Source organism: Stegostoma tigrinum, chromosome 7 (assembly GCF_030684315.1).
Source record: "Stegostoma tigrinum isolate sSteTig4 chromosome 7, sSteTig4.hap1, whole genome shotgun sequence".
Classification (NCBI taxonomy): Eukaryota; Metazoa; Chordata; class Chondrichthyes; order Orectolobiformes; family Stegostomatidae; genus Stegostoma; species Stegostoma tigrinum.
In genome coordinates, this window is record NC_081360.1 from 65,154,171 (window position 1) to 65,173,796 (window position 19,626).

At 41.4% G+C, this 19,626-nt stretch overlaps 1 protein-coding gene and 1 non-coding gene across 5 annotated transcripts in view; one reads left to right on the plus strand and one right to left on the minus strand.

Annotated features, from left to right (window-relative positions):
• Positions 1 to 19,626, minus strand: part of lrp2a (low density lipoprotein receptor-related protein 2a) — a 313,171-nt gene that overhangs the window by 165,328 nt on the left and 128,217 nt on the right. For all 4 annotated transcript variants that reach the window (XM_059647356.1, XM_059647357.1, XM_059647359.1 and 1 more), the window contains 10 exons: positions 18,016 to 18,135; positions 17,803 to 17,919; positions 16,978 to 17,355; positions 16,362 to 16,610; positions 10,595 to 10,806; positions 10,057 to 10,241; positions 5,610 to 5,838; positions 5,326 to 5,503; positions 4,039 to 4,167; positions 1,276 to 1,439 (listed from right to left, as the gene is read on the minus strand). In XM_059647356.1, coding sequence (XP_059503339.1) covers positions 1,276 to 1,439; positions 4,039 to 4,167; positions 5,326 to 5,503; positions 5,610 to 5,838; positions 10,057 to 10,241; positions 10,595 to 10,806; positions 16,362 to 16,610; positions 16,978 to 17,355; positions 17,803 to 17,919; positions 18,016 to 18,135 — 1,961 coding nt within the window. The remainder of the gene's footprint in view (positions 1 to 1,275; positions 1,440 to 4,038; positions 4,168 to 5,325; positions 5,504 to 5,609; positions 5,839 to 10,056; positions 10,242 to 10,594; positions 10,807 to 16,361; positions 16,611 to 16,977; positions 17,356 to 17,802; positions 17,920 to 18,015; positions 18,136 to 19,626) is intronic.
• Positions 15,276 to 15,398, plus strand: LOC125454534 (U6atac minor spliceosomal RNA). The gene has a single exon (XR_007248023.1). It is a non-coding gene; the product is annotated as a U6atac minor spliceosomal RNA (small nuclear RNA).

Consider the following 19,626-nt stretch of genomic DNA (forward strand, 5'->3'; position numbering starts at 1 on the left):
CTATTCACCTTATTTATGCCCCTTGGGATTTTATAAACATCCACAAGGTCTTCCCTCAAACTCCTGAGCTCCAGTGAAAAATGTCCTAGCCTAACCAGCCTCTTCTTATAACTCAAACCTTTCATTCCCAGCAACATCCTGATAAATCTTTCTTGAACCCTCTTCCAATTTAATAATATCCTTCTTATAGCAAGGCAACCAGACCTGCACACAGTACTCCAGAAGAGACCTCACCAATGTCCTGTACAACCTCAATATGGTGTCCCAACTTCCATACTCAAAAGTCTGAGCAATGAAGGCAAGTGTGCTAAACACTTTCTTAATTACCCTGTCTGTGGCCTTGTCCCTACCCCTAGAAAAAGAGGCCCAGATTCAAGACCCACCTATTCCAGAGGTGTGTAATAACATTTCAAAATAGGTTGATTAGAAATATAAGTTAATCAAAAAAATTGAAAATTAACAAGCACTGCCCACCAACTGCAACGATAATAAGATGGAAGGGTAGGTTAAGAGAGACAGATAATGGGAACTACAGATGCTGGAGAATCCGAGATAAAAAAAAGTGTTGAGCCGGATGAACACATCAGGCCAAGCAGCATCTTAGGAGCACAAAAACTGGCGTTCCAGGCCAAGACCCTTCATCAAAAAACGTGAGCTTTTGTGCTTCTACGATGCTGCTTGGCCTGCTGTGTTCATCCAGCTCCACACTTTGTTAAGAGTGAGTTTTAATTTAAAATGGAGTTGGAGGGAAGAACATAGTTTTTGTTTTCTGCTCAGTGATGCTGTTACATATTTCTGGGTGTTTCAGTTTTACTACCATCAAATTACCCATGTTAAAGAATGACCTAGCTCTTGATATCTTGAAAATACCAGAGATGTTATGCCACTTGGGAATTTTCTATTTTTCCATCTTTAAATGTGTTTGAAATTTTTAAATTTTTAGATTTTTGGTTCATACCTTATATTTTCATGTGTATATATAATTTAAAAGTCAGTGATAAGTACATTGGTAAAACCTGTTTTGCTGAGTTACTGATTCTAGTAATATACAGGGAGTAACCTAACATCGAGAATGGCCATTTTACTGAAGCATCCTAGAGTGTTGATTGTTGAATAAGTCTCCTCCAATTCAGCAGCGTAAATTGTATAGCAAATACGAAGAAAATTCAAATCAGTCGAACAAGGAGCATTTTAAAAAGCACATAATTGGAAAGTGATGACAATTGAATGTTGATTGCTACAGCAGTTTTTCTTGAGAAAACTATTTGTACTTACTGGATATTCTACCCAATACAGAACCTCTTCTTCATCAAAGTCAACATCATAGCCATTTTGAACTCCAGCTACAGGAACTATGGCATCACTAGTTTTGTCATTAGGATCCAGAGAAATGCCAAAGATGATGCTGTTTCGCACAACAATTAGGAAAGGTTGTTCGACTGGGAATGGTGAAAAAAGATTATTATAAATTCTTGAGTAAATTTCAAAATCTTGTACCTAAGTTTCTGCTTGAAGAGAAATGTTGCAACAGAGGTTTTCTGTTAATGTAATCAATTTGGGCTAAGCAAACTGGGGTTGGTCAGGTAGATGCAATGCTGTTTTCACAACCATACTCAATTGTGTTTATAAAACAAAAGCTAAATACTGTAGTAGCTGGAAATTTGAAATAAAAGGAGAAGGTGTTGGAGAAACTCTGCAGGTCTGGCAGAGGAGAGGAATAGAATTGACACTTTTGAGTTTAATGGCTCTTCTATGGAATCCTATACTATGCTTATATTGCTTATTGTTCATAATGCAGTGTTAGAATAACTAAGCTCTGATCAAAAGTCAGCTTTAATTGAGCAAATTTAGGCAAATCTGTAATCTTAATTCGGTCAAAAAATGTGTTTTGGACAAAAATGACAAATAACATTAAAATTGTCCAACATGATCATTTTAGCCAATGGAAGGGTTGAAAAACAACAGACAGAAAGATAATGTACTAGTCTTGTTCCCAACCTTTCTTGTCGCCCATGTATACAGATCTGATCTGATCTTGCTTTCTAAACAAAAAGAATCCTTCATTTTCCAGCCTGCTCCTCACACTTCCAAAATGTGTTCTCTTACCACCGTTAAATTAAACCAAGAATCCAACCCCAATGAGCTGTATATTTTCTTGTAACAGCAGATATCCTTCGAGATGAAGTGTAATGACTCTGAGAAAAAAGTGATCATTGTACTTTGTAAGACCAAATGGCAGTATAGGCACATTACAGGAAATAGTTTGCTTACAGAATTACAGAAATCATGGCATTTGAAAACTATCTGGATGGTTCATTTAAAACTTAGACTTTCTAATCCACAGTCAGAAATGACTGGGCACCAGGTTATAGTCCAACGGGTTTATTTGTATACACAAGCTTTTGGACTATTGCTCCTTTATCAGGTTTACTGACTTCACCAGATGAAGGGGCAGCACTCTGAAAGCTTGTGATTTTAAGTAAACCTGTTGGACTGTGGCCTGGTGCCATGTGACTTTTGACTTTGTCCACCCAAGTCCAACACCAGCATCTGCACATCATCTCTTATCCGCAACAGGCAGGAGGCAATCTTGTGAAAATGAAGCCTTTGATCATGAACTCGTTGTACACGACTTCTCACATCAGCTGATAATGCTGTCTCGAATGAACATTTACCAACCTGAATTTAAATCAGATGTGAGACAGCACAGAATGTGAAACATATCAAGATGAGTATATTGTATTTTATGTGGTCCTGCAATTTGTATCTGACACAGTTGTATTATTAATGCTTTGGGTGAGCCAAGATGAAATAAACTTTCTGCTGAAAATCATTGCTGGCGCAAATAGTTTACATTTTCAACCAGGATTACGTTGTCATCAAACTGCTACTAAGGAGCAAACATATTAATTAAGTAATCATCCCAAACGTTTCAAGAACAAATAAATTTTGAGTATTTGTTAATTTCAGCAATTGTCCCAAGAATGTAATTGGAGCATCACTAAAACTATGGCAATGAGAGGAATGAAAACATTTTAGTACCTCTTCGCATAACCTTCTCTGAAGAATTTGAAAATAATGTCCAGAAGACAAATCCTGCCTAATACAGTTGTAAAAGTGAGCACGTTACTTCAATACTCTGTAAGACTTCTCCATTCTAGATGAGCGCCAATAAGGAATAAAAATGACAGTAAAAGCCAAAGTAAAATCTTGGCATTCACAGAGTTGACATTATGTAAGAGAACACAATTTTAAGCAGTTGAGTCCAAAACTGGATAATTGAACTACTGGACATAAATGTTAATGTCTTATTGCAAAAAGCCTAGGGATGTTTTCTGAAAGCATTTTGAAATTCAATTTCTTCAGAAGAAAGCATTCACATCCTTCCAATTCGATTAATTTATAAAGTCTAGAACAAAGTTTTCTTTCAGAGTTAAATAAGCCTGAACCTGTAGCATAAGTAGTAGGTGGAACAAATCTGTTGTACTTCCCAAAAATAGCAAACCAAAGTTCATTTTTATACTACTTTCCCTGTATTCATTTGATTATGGGGATTCAATTAATGAAGAGTGTTGAATTTCCTGCTATAGTTTGTGAAATAACTCCAGGGTCCAATATTCAATTAGCAAGTCACCCATTATTTACATTTGGAGAGTTATTAGCACTGATCCAGCTCCCTCAGAACCAGCTCTCGGAGTGAGCAGAGCTCTGACACTCCTGCTTTTATTTGTCAGCCAGGACTCTCTGGTTGAACAAGCTTAACAGCTCCAATCAGTGAACTCATATTCTATGAGGTCCACCTGGCTGACCTTGTTACAGTCACTACATTCTGCCCATTCCTTTGTAACTTTAAATACAAGACCTTCCCCAGGTAAAAGTCATCAGACCATTCTTCCCAAGCAAACGTGCCTTGGAATTATTCTGCTCCTTTATACAGTTCAGAGATCTTTATTGTTGCTTCTGTATGTCCTAATTAAATGTGAAAGTCAACATTGTTGTAGCTTTTTTACTAATGTATAGACTGTAACTCTGTCCTACCTTTAGCGCAGTGTTTTAAATCAGCCATTAGGTTCCAGCCTGAGGGGCAGACACATGAATAGAATCTAGGAGCCGATGCAGAGAGCAGGCATAAGTGGCTGCAAGGATTGGACAAACATGGATTCCAAGCTGGGATGCAAAACAAATATCCGTAACATTGCTGTAGATATCACAGGCATCAGTCAAATTTACAACTGGAGTTTGATTCTCTGAATACACATACAGTCAGCACCAATGTAATATAAGTAACATTAATTACGATGATGTAATAATGCAAAAGTATTGTTAAGAAAACACAATGCAGTTTATGATAGTAATCTGGTAATGGAAGGCAGAGTTGGAGAAAATATTATAGTCATCATACGATAGGAAGTGATTGGAATATATTTTATCTGTTGCAATATTAACTTTTAACTCCACAAAATCATCTTTACTTAGGAGTCATGAGCAACTGAGCTGGATTCTATGCAGCCCGTAACAAGCCTTGCAGTCTCCCAGCAGTGGGAAAATCTCTCCCAATTATGTTAGATGGTGGAAGGGATTGATTAGGGATTCCCAGCCATTGCCAGCAGAATGTGAATTTGTCTTCTCAGTGAGCTAGCTGACAACAAGTTCACTGCAACTTGTAATGGTGCACAGAATAAATGGAGACTGCATGAATGTCTCTCATACCCTCAGAAGGTAGGTTGCCAGCAGCATTCCTTTATCCTGACACTCTGTCCCCACTGCTGGAAGTCATCCCCTAATCTTGCCCCATGGAGTCCCTTCAGAATCTTCTGGGTGGGTTGGGGGTTTGTGAGCCCAAGAGAAATGCAGTGCTTCCAGGAGCCAATGTTCCCACTGGCAATACCAGCAATCCCAAGCTGCCCAGCCTTAGACTGCTTGGCAGCCCTCAATAGTTAGCACTTCTGTCTCTGGGGACCTTAATCTCAGGGAAGGCCCAACAGTGTATGAAGTGCATTTGATTCCACTGGATCTTGACCATGGAACTACCAAGTTTCTTTATTCATTCTCTGACTGGTGGGTGAGACCCTCTTTAGCCCAAAGCATCCCAACTAATAAGTTTCAGTGAGTTTAAGAGCTCCAGGGAGATATTATTTACACAAATTAAGTCTTCGCTGACTTGACATTTAATAGAACTGCTTTTGTATGTCTGGTCTAGGATATGTCAAGTGTATTGCAGAATTCCTATCATCCTAAAATACTACTAAATGTCATGATATGAGGTAAAAAAAAGAAAATTTCATTGAATTTTTTAGACAAGAATTAATATGTTTTTTGACCTACCGGGTGGCTGCCTGACAGAATGAACAGCAACTATTCCGAGTGGCTCAATTAAATTTCTGATCATCACAGTCTGGTTCTTTCCATGCCACTTATTTACTCTGACAACATGATTAGATCGTCGTTCAGTCCAATACACATAATCCTCAAAAATAGTTATGGCATGTGGATGTTGCAGGACCTACAATGCAATGTGCAATTACTGAGTGTTTTATATCAAATACATAAATTTCAAAGAGGTACATCTAATTTCTAAGTAACTGGTAAATAGTACTTCATTTACTTACCAAGTCACTAGCTAAAACCTGTCTCCTGTTGTTCCCAAAGTAGTCACAATATTCAATATAATCCAAATATGCATCAGCAAAATAAAGTAGTCTAGTTGGATAATCAATACTTAATCCATTTGGCCAGAAGATTTTGTGACTTATTAAGACAGTTCGCAAGGTGCCATCCATGCTGGCCTTTTCAATTCGTGGGTTTTTACCCCAGTCTGTCCAGAACATTAGATGAGTACTACAAAGTAAAGTCAAATTGACAAAATTAGTTTAAAAATGAAAAGAGGGAAGTGTGAACCCCAAACCCTACCTTCTCCTGCCCACGTCGGCAATTTTTGAACCTGATTTCTTCCTTGATGGTTTCTCAAACAGCCTCATCTTGGACTCTAGATTTTAGATATAAATAGCCACTAAATTCCTCGTGACTAAATTATCCTTTCCGATTACCTGTTGTACCAGTGTGTTATCTGTGTTTTGTGTACAAGTACCCATAAGTCCCTTTGTGTTGAGGACTTCTGTTTTGGTCCATGTAAATGATATCCTGCTTGTTTCTTCTCCCTTCCAAAAGGAACAACTCGACATGTCCCACATCTTCTCATTTGCCAACTTTTTTGCCGACTTCATTAACCCATCAATATCTCTCTGTAAACTGTTTGTATCCCTCTTACAACTTGCCTTTTCCCCTTTTTTTGCATTAACTGCAAATCTGGCTCCATTACATTCATTTCCTTCCTCTAAATCATTGAGGTATATTGTAAAAAGAGTTTCCCATCCAGCACTGATCCCTGTGGAACCCACTGGTTACAGGTTGCCAGCCTGAAAAAGAACTCTGTAACCCCACTTGCTGTCTCTAGCCCATTAGGCAGCTTTTGGGGTTAGTTTCTTAGAGTAAAACGTCTAGAACCAACCAGGAGTACATTATGTAAGGTTTGCTATTGTGTATTATGACAGGATTAAGTCAAGGCCTCAATGTAAAGGTATTCCTAGAAGCAAAGACCACAAAAGATTGAATTTTACATCCAGTTTGAGTGGGTCTAAGGCTAGTATTTTAAACTTAAACAAGGGCAGCTATGTTGGTGTGAAAGCTGAGCTAGCAGAAGTAAACAGGCACTCTAGGCTAGGGGATAGATTAATACTAACAGAGTGGCAGACATTTTGGGGAATATTTCAGAATATTCAGAACAAACGTATTCCTACAACTCAGAAAATTTTCAAGGGGAGGACTCACCATACGTGGTTAACCAAAGGTGTTAGGGAAAGCATCAAACTTAAGGATCAAAGTAAAAATTATGCAAAGATGAGTATCAAATAGTGGCTGAGAGTAACTAAGTGATTAATCAGGAGGAGGCAATTAGAATATGACAGGAAGTTAGTGACAAACTTAAAAAATGGGCAGCAGGAGTTTCCACTGCTAAAAGGAAAAAAATAACTAAAGGAAAAAAATAACTAAAATATTTGTTTGTCTTCCCATGGGTTAAATTGAGGCATTAGTATTAGATAATAAAGTGATAGCAGATGAAATGAACAAATACTTCCCTCTGTTGTTACTGTAGAGGAGATAAAAGCATTACAGTAACAGATGAAAATGTAAGAGACATAGGAACTTAGTGTAATTATAATCACTAGGACAGCAGTACTAAGCAAACTGTAGAATGTGGGCTGATAAGGTTAGATGCCACCGTCGTTATAGAGGTAGCTAATGACATTGTAGATGCATTGTTGCTAACTTTCCAAAACTCTCCTGAATTAGGAAAGGTTTCATCAGATTGGAAAGCATCAAATATAACCTGTCTGTTCAAAGGAAGGACACAGAATTTACAAAACTATGGACCAGTTACCTTGACGTCTGTCAAGGAGAAGATATTAGAATTAATCATTAAAGAGGCTATAGTTGGAGACTTAGAAAACTTCAAGCTAATCAGAGAGAGTCAGCACAGTTTTATGAAGAGGAAATAATATTTAACTAAATTTATTAAACTCCTTTGAAGGAATAGAATGTACTGTTGATAAAGGGGAGCCAAAAACTGCACTGAACTTGGATTTCCATAGGCATTTGATAAGATGCCACATTAAATATTATTGCAGAAAATAAAAGGTTGTGCTGTAGTCAGGTAATATGTTAGCACAGATAGAGGATTGACTGGCTGACTGGCAGACAATAGAGAGTATGTATAAATGGGTCATTGTCAGATTGACAGGATGTGACAAACAGAGACCTGGAGGGGGCTGTGCTGGGCCTTAATTTTTTACATTTTACATCAATGACTTAGAAGAGGGTAGCAAAAGCATGCGAATAAAATTTACAGTTGACAGAAAGATAGGTAAGAACGTATGTTGTAAATAAGACGTAAGAAGTTTTTAAATGAATACAGGTAGTTTGAATGAGTGGGCAAATATCTGGCAGATGAAGTATAACATGGGAAAATGTGAAGTTGTTCATTTTGGCAGGAAGAATCAGAAAGCAGAATATTACTTAAATGGCAAACAATTGTAGAATTTGAAGGTGCAGTCAGATCTGGATGCTCTTGTGCATGAGTCACAAAAAGTTAAGAGTGCAAGTTTCACAAATAAACAAGAAGGCTAATGGGATGCTATTCCTTATTATGAGAGGAACTGAACTTAAACAGTAAGGATGTTAGTCTTCAGTTATATATTGCATTGGTGAGACCATACCTCAAACACTGTGCACAGTCTTGGTATCATTATTTAAGCAGGGATGTAAATCCATTGGAGGCAGTTCAGAGGAGGTTTAATGAAAAACTGAAACCTAGAATGAGTGATTTGTCTTATGAGGATAGATGGAACAGGAATGGCTCATTTCCAAAGGAACTTAGAAGAGTGAGAGGTGACTTGATTGGAGTGTACAAGATCCTGAATTGTTCCTACAAGATGGACATGAAAAATATATTTCTTCTTGTGGATAAGTTCAAAACTGTGGTCAGTGTTTTAAAATTAGGACTCACTCTTTTGGGACAGAGACAAGGAGAAACTTGTATCAGTGATAATGGGAACTGCAGATGCTGGAGAATCCAAGATAACAAAGTGTGGAGCTGGATGAACACAGCAGGCCAAGCAGCATCTCAGGAGCACAAAAGCTGACGTTTCGGGCCTAGACCCTTCATCAGAGAGGGGGATGGGGAGAGGGTTCTGGAATAAATACGGAGAGAGGGGGAGGCAGACCGAAGATGGAGAGAAAAGAAGATAGGTAGAGAGGAGAGTATAGGTGAGGAGGTAGGGAGGGGATAGGTCAGTCCAGGGAAGATGGACAGGTCAAGGAGGTGGATGAGGTGGTAGGTAGTAAATGGAGGTGCGGCTTGAGGTGGGAGGAAGGGATGGGTGAGGGGAAGAACAGGTCAGGGAAGCAGGGACAGACTGGGCTGGTTTTGGGATGCAGTGGGGGGAGGGGACGAGCTGGGCTGGTTTTGTGATGCAGTGGGGGGAGGGGAAGAACTGGGCTGGTTTTGGGATGCAGTGGGGAAAGGGGAGATTTTGAAGCTGGTGAAGTCCACATTGATACCATTGGGCTGCAGGGTTCCCAAGCGGAATAGGAGTTGCTGTTCCTGCAACCTTCGGGTGGCATCATTGTGGCACTGCAGGAGGCCCATGATGGACATGTCATCTAAAGAATGGGAGGGGGGGTTAAAATGGTTCGCGACCGGGAGGTGCAGTTGTTTGTTGCGAACCGAGCGGAGGTGTTCTGCAAAGCTGTCCCCAAGCCTCCGCTTGGCTTCCCCAATGTAGAGGGAGCCACACCGGGTGCAACGTATACAACATACCACATTGGCAGATGTGCAGGTGAACATCTGCTTGATATGGAAGGTCATCTTGGGGCCCGGGATGGGGGTGAGGGAGGAGGTGTGGGGGCAAGTGTAGCACTTCCAGCGGTTGCAGGGGTAGGTGCCAGGTGTGGTGGGGTTGAAGGGGAGTGTGGAGCGGACAAGGGAGTCGTGGAGAGAGTGGTCTCTCCGGAAGGCAGACAAGGGTGGGGATGGAAAAATAGCTTGGGTGGTGGGGTCGGATTGTAGATGGCGGAAGTGTCGGAGGATGATACGTTGTATCCAGAGGTTGACAAGGAGAAACTGTTCCTTTTAGAGGATTCTGAAGAGGCATCACTGCACCTGAAACATTGACTCTGCACAGACACTGCTCTCCAACAATTTCCGATCCTTTATCTCTCAGAGAATTGCTTTACTTTGAAACTCTTACTCAGAAGGTGATAAAAGAGGTGTGATTGAATATCTTTTAAAAAGAGGTGAATATTGATTCTTGTTAGGCAGAGGAATCAACCGTTATTAATGTAGATGGGAATGTGGAAATATAAATACAAACTAATGAGCCAATTTCTCCTGAATGGCAGAGCAGATTGAGGGTCTGAGGCCCACTCCTATTTCATATATTTGTATAACCATTTTTTCTAATAGACAAGCCCATAAAAAAAAGTCTGCTTTTGTCTTACTTATTTCGGGGATCCAACACCAATCCTCTGGGATTTGTTATATTATCACTAAGTAACACGCTTCTGTGACTGCCATCCAGCTTTGAAACCTCAATTGTTTGAAGAACGTAGTCTACCCAGTAGAGATTACGGCCAACCCAATCCACAGCAAGGCTTTCTGTGACAGTCACACCACTGTCAAATATCTGTTGGCATAGTTGGATCATCAGTGATAATGCAGCAAAGTGTAACCCACAGTAAAAAGTAGCCTGATATTATACATTATTAATTCGGAAGGTATACTTTCCAGACAAGTTTTAACATTGTAGAGCTTAAAATATAATAGATTATGTAGCCACAAATATTAATGAATTTTAGTTACTGAAATAGCATTTTTCTGACTTGACCATCTGCCCAGTTTGTGCACAGAATTAATATAGAAATATACTTTTTCCAGTTTTACCTCCATTGTTCAGTACTGGTATATGTTACAGTAGCATATAGAGCAACTGATTACATCTAATGCAATGCTTGATAGGAAAAATAAAAAAATACGTACAATTTTTTGATCTGTTCCATTTTCAAAAGCACTCCAAACTTTGTCCTGACTTACATCTGACCAATAAATTCGACCAGTTATTGAATCAAAGTCAATTGCAACAATATTTCTCCCATCTCGGACAACACTCTGAATGACATGTGGATGAGCACTAATGTTTTCAGAAACTATCTGATCACGGCTTGCCACCATTATTTGAACATTGGTTGAATCTAGGCAGAAAAACAATAGATCAATTCTACTGATTTAACAAAGGAAAGAGCCCATTGAAAAGTAGTAATGATAACATCAATGCTAGAGCAATTGAATTGTAACACAGGATGCTAGGCAATTAAGTGTGCAGACTACTCTCCAAGTCAGGGATAGGGAAGGAAGACAAAATGGCAAAAAGTGCTAAAATGCACATCACAGAAATATTAAAATGTGTTTGGTGAACTTGTTTTTAAGTTCAGAAGTATTAAAAAGATATTGTAGGCAAGCAAAAAGTTTCGAGTTTCCAATGTTTCACACTGGCATGCCCACTGTAACTAAACTAATGGAAGAATGCTAAAATTAGCTCAACAATGTGACCTTGGAAGTCTGAACTGCAACCTTCTACACCATGCCCCCTTTCTTTCTCACGTTCATTCATTTTCCACAGAATCATTGGTTCCAGTTTCCAAATCATAAACCCTGAAAGAGGATTCTTCTTCAGACCACAACATCCTATTCTTTAATGCAAAACCCAAAAAAGTGTCACTGCTCTTTGCCTAAACCTTTGTGTCTCCCATTTTTCTCATTCTGGGATAATCCATTTCAGGAACACTATGTACACAGCAAAATCACTTGCTTAATATTCTGGCCAAGGCTGACCAGGTAAAGCGGAAAATGTTGGAATGATGCCAATTTTAATGTCATCCCAAATTGTCAACAGACAAATCTATCGTCTGCTCAAAGTGTTTTTTTCCCAAACTCAATACAAGTAGAGCTTTTCCTGACATCTATTTTCACACTGCAAAAAGGTTGATCTGAAATATGCCTTACATCTGCATTTAGATTTGAGCTGTCCAAAAATGTAGAATCAGAATTTAATATCTCAATTATAACAAAGCCAGGAGTTATAATCCAGGCTGAATACATGTAAATTCTGGGGGTGATAAACTCTAAGATTTACACACTTGGAATATCTTTGCATTAGGACCAGCACGACTCACTCAAGACAGATCTGGCTTACATCAGCATTCACGCATTCAATAGGATAAACATCATCAGCAAAATAAATAAAAATCAAGCATTTAAAATTCTGGATAATAAAGTGTGAAGCTGGATGAACACAGCAGGCCAAGCAGCATCTCAGGAGCACAAAAGCTGACGTTTCGGGCCTAGACCCTTCATCAGAGAGGGGGATGGGGAGAGGGTTCTGGAATAAATACGGAGAGAGGGGGAGGCAGACCGAAGATGGAGAGAAAAGAAGATAGGTGGAGAGGACAGTATAGGTGGGGAGGTAGGGAGGGGATAGGTCAGTCCAGGGAAGACGGACAGGTCAAGGAGGTGGGATGAGGTTAGTAGGTAGGAAATGGAAGTGCACCTTGAGGTGGGAGGAAGGGATGGGTGAGAGGAAGAACAGGTTAGGGAGGCAGAGACTGGCTGGGCTGGATTTGGGATGCAATTGATACCATTGGGCTGCAGGGTTCCCAAGTGGAATATGAGTTACTGTTCCTGCAAGCTTCGGGTCGCATCATTGTGGCAGTGCAGGAGGCCCATGATGGACATGTCGTTGAAAGAATGGAAGGGGGAGTTGAAATGGTTCGCGACTGGGAGGTGCAGTTGTTTATTGCGAACCAAGCGGAGGTGTTCTGCAAAGCGGTCCCCAAGCCTCCGCTTGGTTTCCCCAATGTAGAGGAAGCCACACCGGGTACAATAGATACAGTACACCACATTGGCAGATGTGCAGGTGAACCTCTGCTTAATGTGGAAAGTCATCTTGGGGCCTGGGATGGGGGTGAGGGAGAAGGTGTGGGGGCAAGTGTAGCATTTCCTGCGGTTGCAGGAGTAGGTGCCGGGTGTGGTGGGGTTGGAGGGGAGGGTGGAGGGAACAAGGGAGTCATGGAGAGAGTGGTCTCTCCAGAAGGCAGACAAGGGTGGGGATGGAAAAATGTCTTGGGTGGTGGGGTCGGATTGTAGATGGCGGAAGTGTTGGAGGATGATGCGTTGTATCCGGATGTTGGTGGGATGGTGTGTGAGAATGAGGGGGATCCTCTTGGGGCGGTTGTGGCGGGGGCGGGGTGTGAGGGATGTGTTGCGGGAAATGTGGGAGACGCGGTCAAGGGCGTTCTCGACAACTGTGGGGGGAAAGTTGCGTTCCTTGAAGAACTTGGACATCTGGGATGTGCGGGAGTGGAATGCCTCATCGTGGGAGCAGATGCAGCGGAGGCGGAGGAATTGGGAATAGGGGATGGAATTTTTGCAGGAGGGTAAGTGGGAGGAGGTGTACTCTAGGTAGCTGTGGGAGTCGGTGGGCTTGAAATGGACATCAGTTTCTAGCTGGTTACCTGAGATGGAGACTGAGAGGTCCAGGAAGGTGAGGGATGTGTTGGAGATGGCCCAGGTAAACTTGAGGTTGGGGCGGAAGGTGTTGGTGAAGTGGATGAGCTGTTTGAGCTCCTCTGGGGAGCAAGAGGTGGCTTCAATCATCAATGTAACGGAGGAAGAGGTGGGGTTTGGGGCCTGTGTAGGTGCGGAAGAGGGACTGTTCCACGTAACCTACAAAGAGGCAGGCATAGCTTGGGCCCATGCGGGTACCCATGGCCACCCCCTTTGTCTGTAGGAAGTGGGAGGAATCGAAAGAGAGGTTGTTGAGGGTGAGGGCGAGATCAGCTAGGCAGATGAGGGTGTCGGTGGAGGGGGACTGGTCGGGCCTGCGGGACAGGAAGAAGTGGAGGGCCTTGAGGCCATCTGCATGAAGAATACAGGTGTGTAGGGACTGGACGTCCATGGTGAAAATGAGGTGTTGGGGGCCAGGGAATTGGAAGTTCTGGAGGAGGTGGAGGGTGTGGCTGGTGTCACGGACGTAGGTGGTGAGTTCCTGGACCAAAGGGGAGAAAATGGAGTCCAGATAGGTGGAGATGAGTTCTATTCCAGAACCCTCACCCCATCCCCCTCTCTGATGAAGGGTCTAGGCCCGAAACATCAGCTTTTGTGCTCCTGAAATGCTGCTGGGCCTGCTGTGTTCATCCAGCCTCACATTTTATTATCCAGATCGGTGGAGATGAGTTCGGTGGGGCAGGAACAGGCTGAGACAATGGGTCAACCAGGGCAGGCATGTTCGTGAATTTTGAGAAGGGGATAGAAAGGGGGCGTGCGGGGTAGGAGAATAACGAGGTTGGAGGCTGTGGGTGGAAGGTCCCCTGAGGTGATGAGGTCATGGATAGTATTGGAGACCAAGTGGAGGCTTGGGGACTGCTTTGCAGAATACCTCTACTCGGTTCGCAATAAAAAATTGCACCTCCCAGTCGCGAACCGTTTTAACACCCCCTCCCATTCTTTCGACGACATGTCCGTCATGGGCCTCCTGCACTGCCACAAGGGTGCCACCCGAAGGTTGCAGGAAGAGCAACTCATATTCCACTTGGGAACCCTGCAGCCCAATGGTATCAATGTGGACTTCACCAGCTTCAAAATCTCCCCTTCCCCCACCGCATCCCAAACCAGCCCAGTTCATCTCGTCCCCTCCCCCACTGCATCACACAACCAGCCCAGCTCATCCCCTTCCCCCACTGCATCCCAAAACCAGCCCAGCCTGTCTCTGCTTCCCTAACCTATTCTTACTCTCACCCATCCCTTCCTCCCACCTCAAGCTGCACCTCCATTTCCTACCTACTAACCTCATCCCACCTCCTTGACCTGTCCGTCTTCCCTGAACTGACCTATCCCCTCCTGACCTCCCCACCTATACTCTCCTCTCTACCTATCTTCTTTTCTCTCCATCTTCGGTCCGCCTCCCCCTCTCTCCCTATTTATTCCAGAACCCTCACCCCATCCCCCTCTCTGATGAAGGGTCTAGGCCCGAAACGTCAGCTTTTGTGCTCCTGAGATGCTGCTTGGCCTGCTGTGTTCATCCAGCCTCACATTTTGTTATCTTGGAATTCTCCAGCATCTGCAGTTCCCATTATCTCTGGTACAATTTAAAATTCTGGAACTGTTTTGGCAGTTGTTCATTGTGAACTAACTCTGTCTGCTCACCGCAACCAATCCCAGGATAAAAAGGAAAGTAGAAAATCAAGATGAGCCCCAAGAAGTGCTGATGCCTCCAATGCAAAATAAATTAAGGATTCCTTGCTTTACAGCAGGAACTAGAGCAGAGGACTAGATCAGCTACATCTTTATGCTGACACAAAAATGTTGCTCTCACCGAATATTTGGCTCTAAATCCTACTAAGTCAGGTTAAACACTAATAGAACTAAATCAAATATTTTATTCTTCCATTCCATGGGTAATTATCATTTGCCGTACAAAAACAAAGACATTATTCCCATTATTGGAGTTAATCAAATAGAGAAAAAGAATTTAAATAGATTAAATTTGGAGGCTTATGATTCAGCAAATACAAAGTTTGTGAAATGTTTGGTGAAGTCCTATCTTCCTGTAGCTTAGAGCAGTGCCTCCTGAACTTGATCTGCCTGTGACCCAGTGGAGAGGATTGTATTATATCAATGAAGAGGAGGTTAGCACTCGCCTTGACAAGGAAGGGGTCTTTGTTGCCTTACAATAAACAGATGATTAAGACATGCCATCTACTTAATGGCATATGAATTCTTGTTGTGTAGTGGTAGTGTCACTGCATCTGGATTAAGAGGCCCAGGTTCAAGTCCCACCTGCTACGGAGGTGTGTCATAATATTTCTGATCAAGTTGATTAAAAAAAAAGAGCTGGAGGGCTGAAAGCCTTTCGAACCCCTCAGAGCTGTGAGAGTGAAGGGAAGGGGAGTGTAGGATGATTAGTTTCTGAGAAAGGATTGATGTCATACAACACTCAGTTATTCAGACAATGTCTCACTCCTACTCACTTAGCATCTGTCAAAATACTCACTTCCTCACCCATTCTTACACACTTTTTCACTTCGACTCTGAACTTCTTTTCATGAAGTCTGGGTTAGATGATTGACAAACTTGATAAAGGTGTGTTTAAAAGCTAAACTACAGACTTTCCAGCAATGTCCATGCTAAAGAATTTTTTTTCAGGTCAGTAGCAGCATCAATTAGAAGTAGGGGAAATAAAGCACCTGCCCATTAACAGATTAGTAGATGCTACTTGGCACTAATGGGCACTAATCCTGGGCAGAGTTTGGCATTCTAACAACTTAATTTAAATCATAGGAAGATTACTACAGGAATATCCCAATAATGGCTACTGCGCAGAAATGCACAGGTTCATTTGGCACCAGAAACCTTTTAAGTTCATTAAAAGTACTTGTCCATCATTATGTGCTTAATGACTGCCCAATATTACAACAGAGAGTCTTTGTATTCATGGCCTACAGCCATGTGAAAATGGTCTGGTCAGAATGTCTAGACACAAACAACATCCTTACTTCGTTCAGATAGAACGTCCACACCCTACTCTACAGTGCCGAATAATGCTGATATATTACTGTAAGTTCTAACAACCACAACATTGAGCTCTTTAGCTTACAATATCAGTATGCAAATACATATTTGCATTACAATATGGCAATTGGTCTAAATGAAATCTATTTTGTTAAATACAGTAAAGTACAACAAGTTTTACCTGAAGCTTTGCAAGTCCTCTCATCTACTTCTAAAGTGAAACCATCATCACAGATGCACCTGAAAGATCCCATTTCATTGTAACATATTTGGCTACAAATGCCTGGGGGATTACATTCATTGATATCTTCACAGGTCTTGGAATCATTTGTAAGCTGATAGCCACTTGGGCAAGTGCATTGTGCACCATAGGGCCCCTCAATGCATCCATGTGTACAACCTGCATTGTTTTCATTGCAGCTCTCTGAATCTAGTTAACAACAGGAACAAATGCAAAAATAAATTTAATGCAATATTATTCATTTATTAATAAAGTCTCCATGTTTTTATGTATTATTGCAAACAAATGATTAGCATGATCTACTCAAAATAAAGTGTCTTTCAACATAGTTATTAAATATTGCTGAAGAAAAGTTGATTTTTAGCTCATCAGGACATTCACAACAAAACAAATGTAAATGGCAAACAATATTTCATACTGTAAGAGAAGGTAATGCTAAGTGGTTAGTAAGGGTAGAGATGTTGCCTTGTAGAATGCACTGGGTTATATTTGTTCCCAACCTGGACCATGAGTTCATTAGAAAGAATATTTAAAATATTAAAAATAATTTACTTACTGCACAGTGGAGATTCATCTGCACCATTTGGGCAGTCTGGAGTACGGTCGCACACCTTATCCAAAGGCAGGCAGGTACTGAGACCTGGACACTGCCACTGGTTACTGGGACAATGAAATGGCTGTGTTGGGCAGTCTCTTTCATCACTCATGTCTCTACAGTCATTATCACCATCACATAGCCAGCCTCTGAAGATACAATTTCCATTCTCACACTGAAAATAGCTGGCAGAACAATTCTTTGGTGAACAGTTAAGGTGTTCATCTGATCCATCAGTACAATCTGCATAACCATCACATTCCCAATTTAATGGAATACAGGCACCGTCATCTTGACACTGAAATTCATTTTGGTGGCACATACCTGGCAGTCGAGTGGCTACAAAAAAAAGGTTATAATCGAGCAATCAGAGTTTTATCAAGGTAATTTAAAGTAACCACTTGTGCCAATTAATACTTTGCAAACCAACAACTTATTATTGAACAAGGTCACCAAGTGACAGAGGGTTAACCTAATATAAAATAGCTGGGGTAAATTCCATGAAAATATAAGACAGCAAAAGTTACTGGCACTTTCTCTGGTGCTCATTAAATAAATTCAAAGCTTAGGGAAGGCAAGTGGACATGCATTGGTCATAGGTTGGTTGATACAATTAATGCAAGCCCTACATTACAGTGTAAATTAAGCCAGGAGGGCATATAATTATCCTGGCGCTAAAAACTTCAGCAGCACCAATAACACTCTCAAAGCATACTTTAGCAGCAAGGAAGCAGAATTTTTTTTCAAAAAAGCAACAATTAATGCACTCTAAATTGGTATACATACGGCATCCTGCCTCATCAGAATGATCATTGCAATCAAAAACTCCATCACAGTGGTAGAAGTTGCTGATGCACTGTCCTCCACTTGCACATTTAAATTCATTGGAAGTGCAGTTGTACACTGTGAATAAATCAGTTTTAGTTGACGAATCTGAACCCATTGTTCAAAAAGATAAATTGCCTCTGATTGTTGTCTTCACCCTCTTTCTTCACTTACCACAGCCTTGTTCATCCAATCCATCCAGACAGTCTTCATCACCATCACATATATAAGCAGGATCAATGCACCGATGTTCTGGGCACAAAAATTGCTCAGGCTGGCAGGTACTTGTGAAATCTTTATTTTAGAAAAGACAAAGAAAAGCCTTAAATTCTTAATTAAGATAATATTTTATTTAGCTGCTATTGTGAATTTGTGGGTGATCAAACCTACATTATGCACCTAATTTGTTAAACCAAATGAAATTAAATTAATGGCTGTAGTAATTAAAACTGATATATCAGAATAATTAACAGATAAGCGAAGTTCTAGTTGTACTTTCATGAATTGGAAAGATCCTGATCCCATGAATGAATGAAACAGGTAAGGAAGAGATCCAGTCTGTGCTTGGAGGAGCAGCGAGCTGCCTAAGCACTGGAGCCCAGGTAGTGAGTCTATGGGTCTAGGAATAGGAGGCTTTTAAGGAGACTGTGACTTGGGGAGGAGGAGGAGGAAATGAGAGTTGTACTAAAGGAAGGAGGCACTGAGAGTTGGACGGCGGATGTAAACCACTAGTCAGTTATGACGGACAGAGATAGAATGATAGTCAGGTCATTCAGTCACTCCTACTAATTCTTTTCTTGCATTTTTGAAAAATAAAATTATTCTTTACCAAGTTACAGTTAAGTATCTCCAGAAATTAAAAAAAATTTCAACAATGTTTGCTGGTGAAATAAAATGCTGTGGAAGTTATTAGAGCACAAAAGCCTGGGGTTCAAGTAAATAGACCTTTATGGTGTCAAGAACAGGAGAAATGTTGGCCTTTATATATCGTTGCCTGGGGGATACTGATGCAGAAGGTATGGTGCAGTTATACAAAACCCTGGTTAGACCTCACTTGGAGTGAGCAGATCTGGCCCCATATCTTAGCAAGGATATACTGGCCTTGCAGGGAGTATAATGTAGGTTTACAAGAATGGACTTCAGGGGGTAAGTAATGAAGAAAGGTTATATAAATTAGTGATAATGGGAACTGCAGATGCTGGAGAATCCAAGATAATAAAATGTGAGGCTGGATGAACACAGCAGGCCCAGCAGCATCTCAGGAGCACAAAAGCTGACGTTTCGGGCCGAGACCCTTCATCAGAGAGGGGGATGGGATGAGGGTTCTGGAATAAATAGGGAGAGGGGGAGGCGGACCGAAGATGGAGAGACTCCATCTTCGGTCCGCCTACCCCTCTCTCCCTATTTATTCCAGAACCCTCACCCCATCCCCCTCTCTGATGAAGGGTCTAGGCCCGAAACGTCAGCTTTTGTGCTCCTGAGATGCTGCTGGGCCTGCTGTGTTCATCCAGCCTCACATTTTATTATCTTATATAAATTAGGCCTGTTTTCTCCAGAATTTAGAAAATTAAGGGATGATCTGATTGAAATCTTCAAGATATTAACAGGAAAAGATAGGCTAGGTAAATAAACTATTTCCACGGGCTGCAGACTCTAGAATTTAGGGGCACTGTCTGAGAACTAGGGCCAGATCATTCTGGAACAGTGTTAGAAAGCACCTCTGCACACAAAGGGTGGTAGATGTTTCAATCCCTCTTCAGCAGATGCTGGCGTTAAGTTTAAATC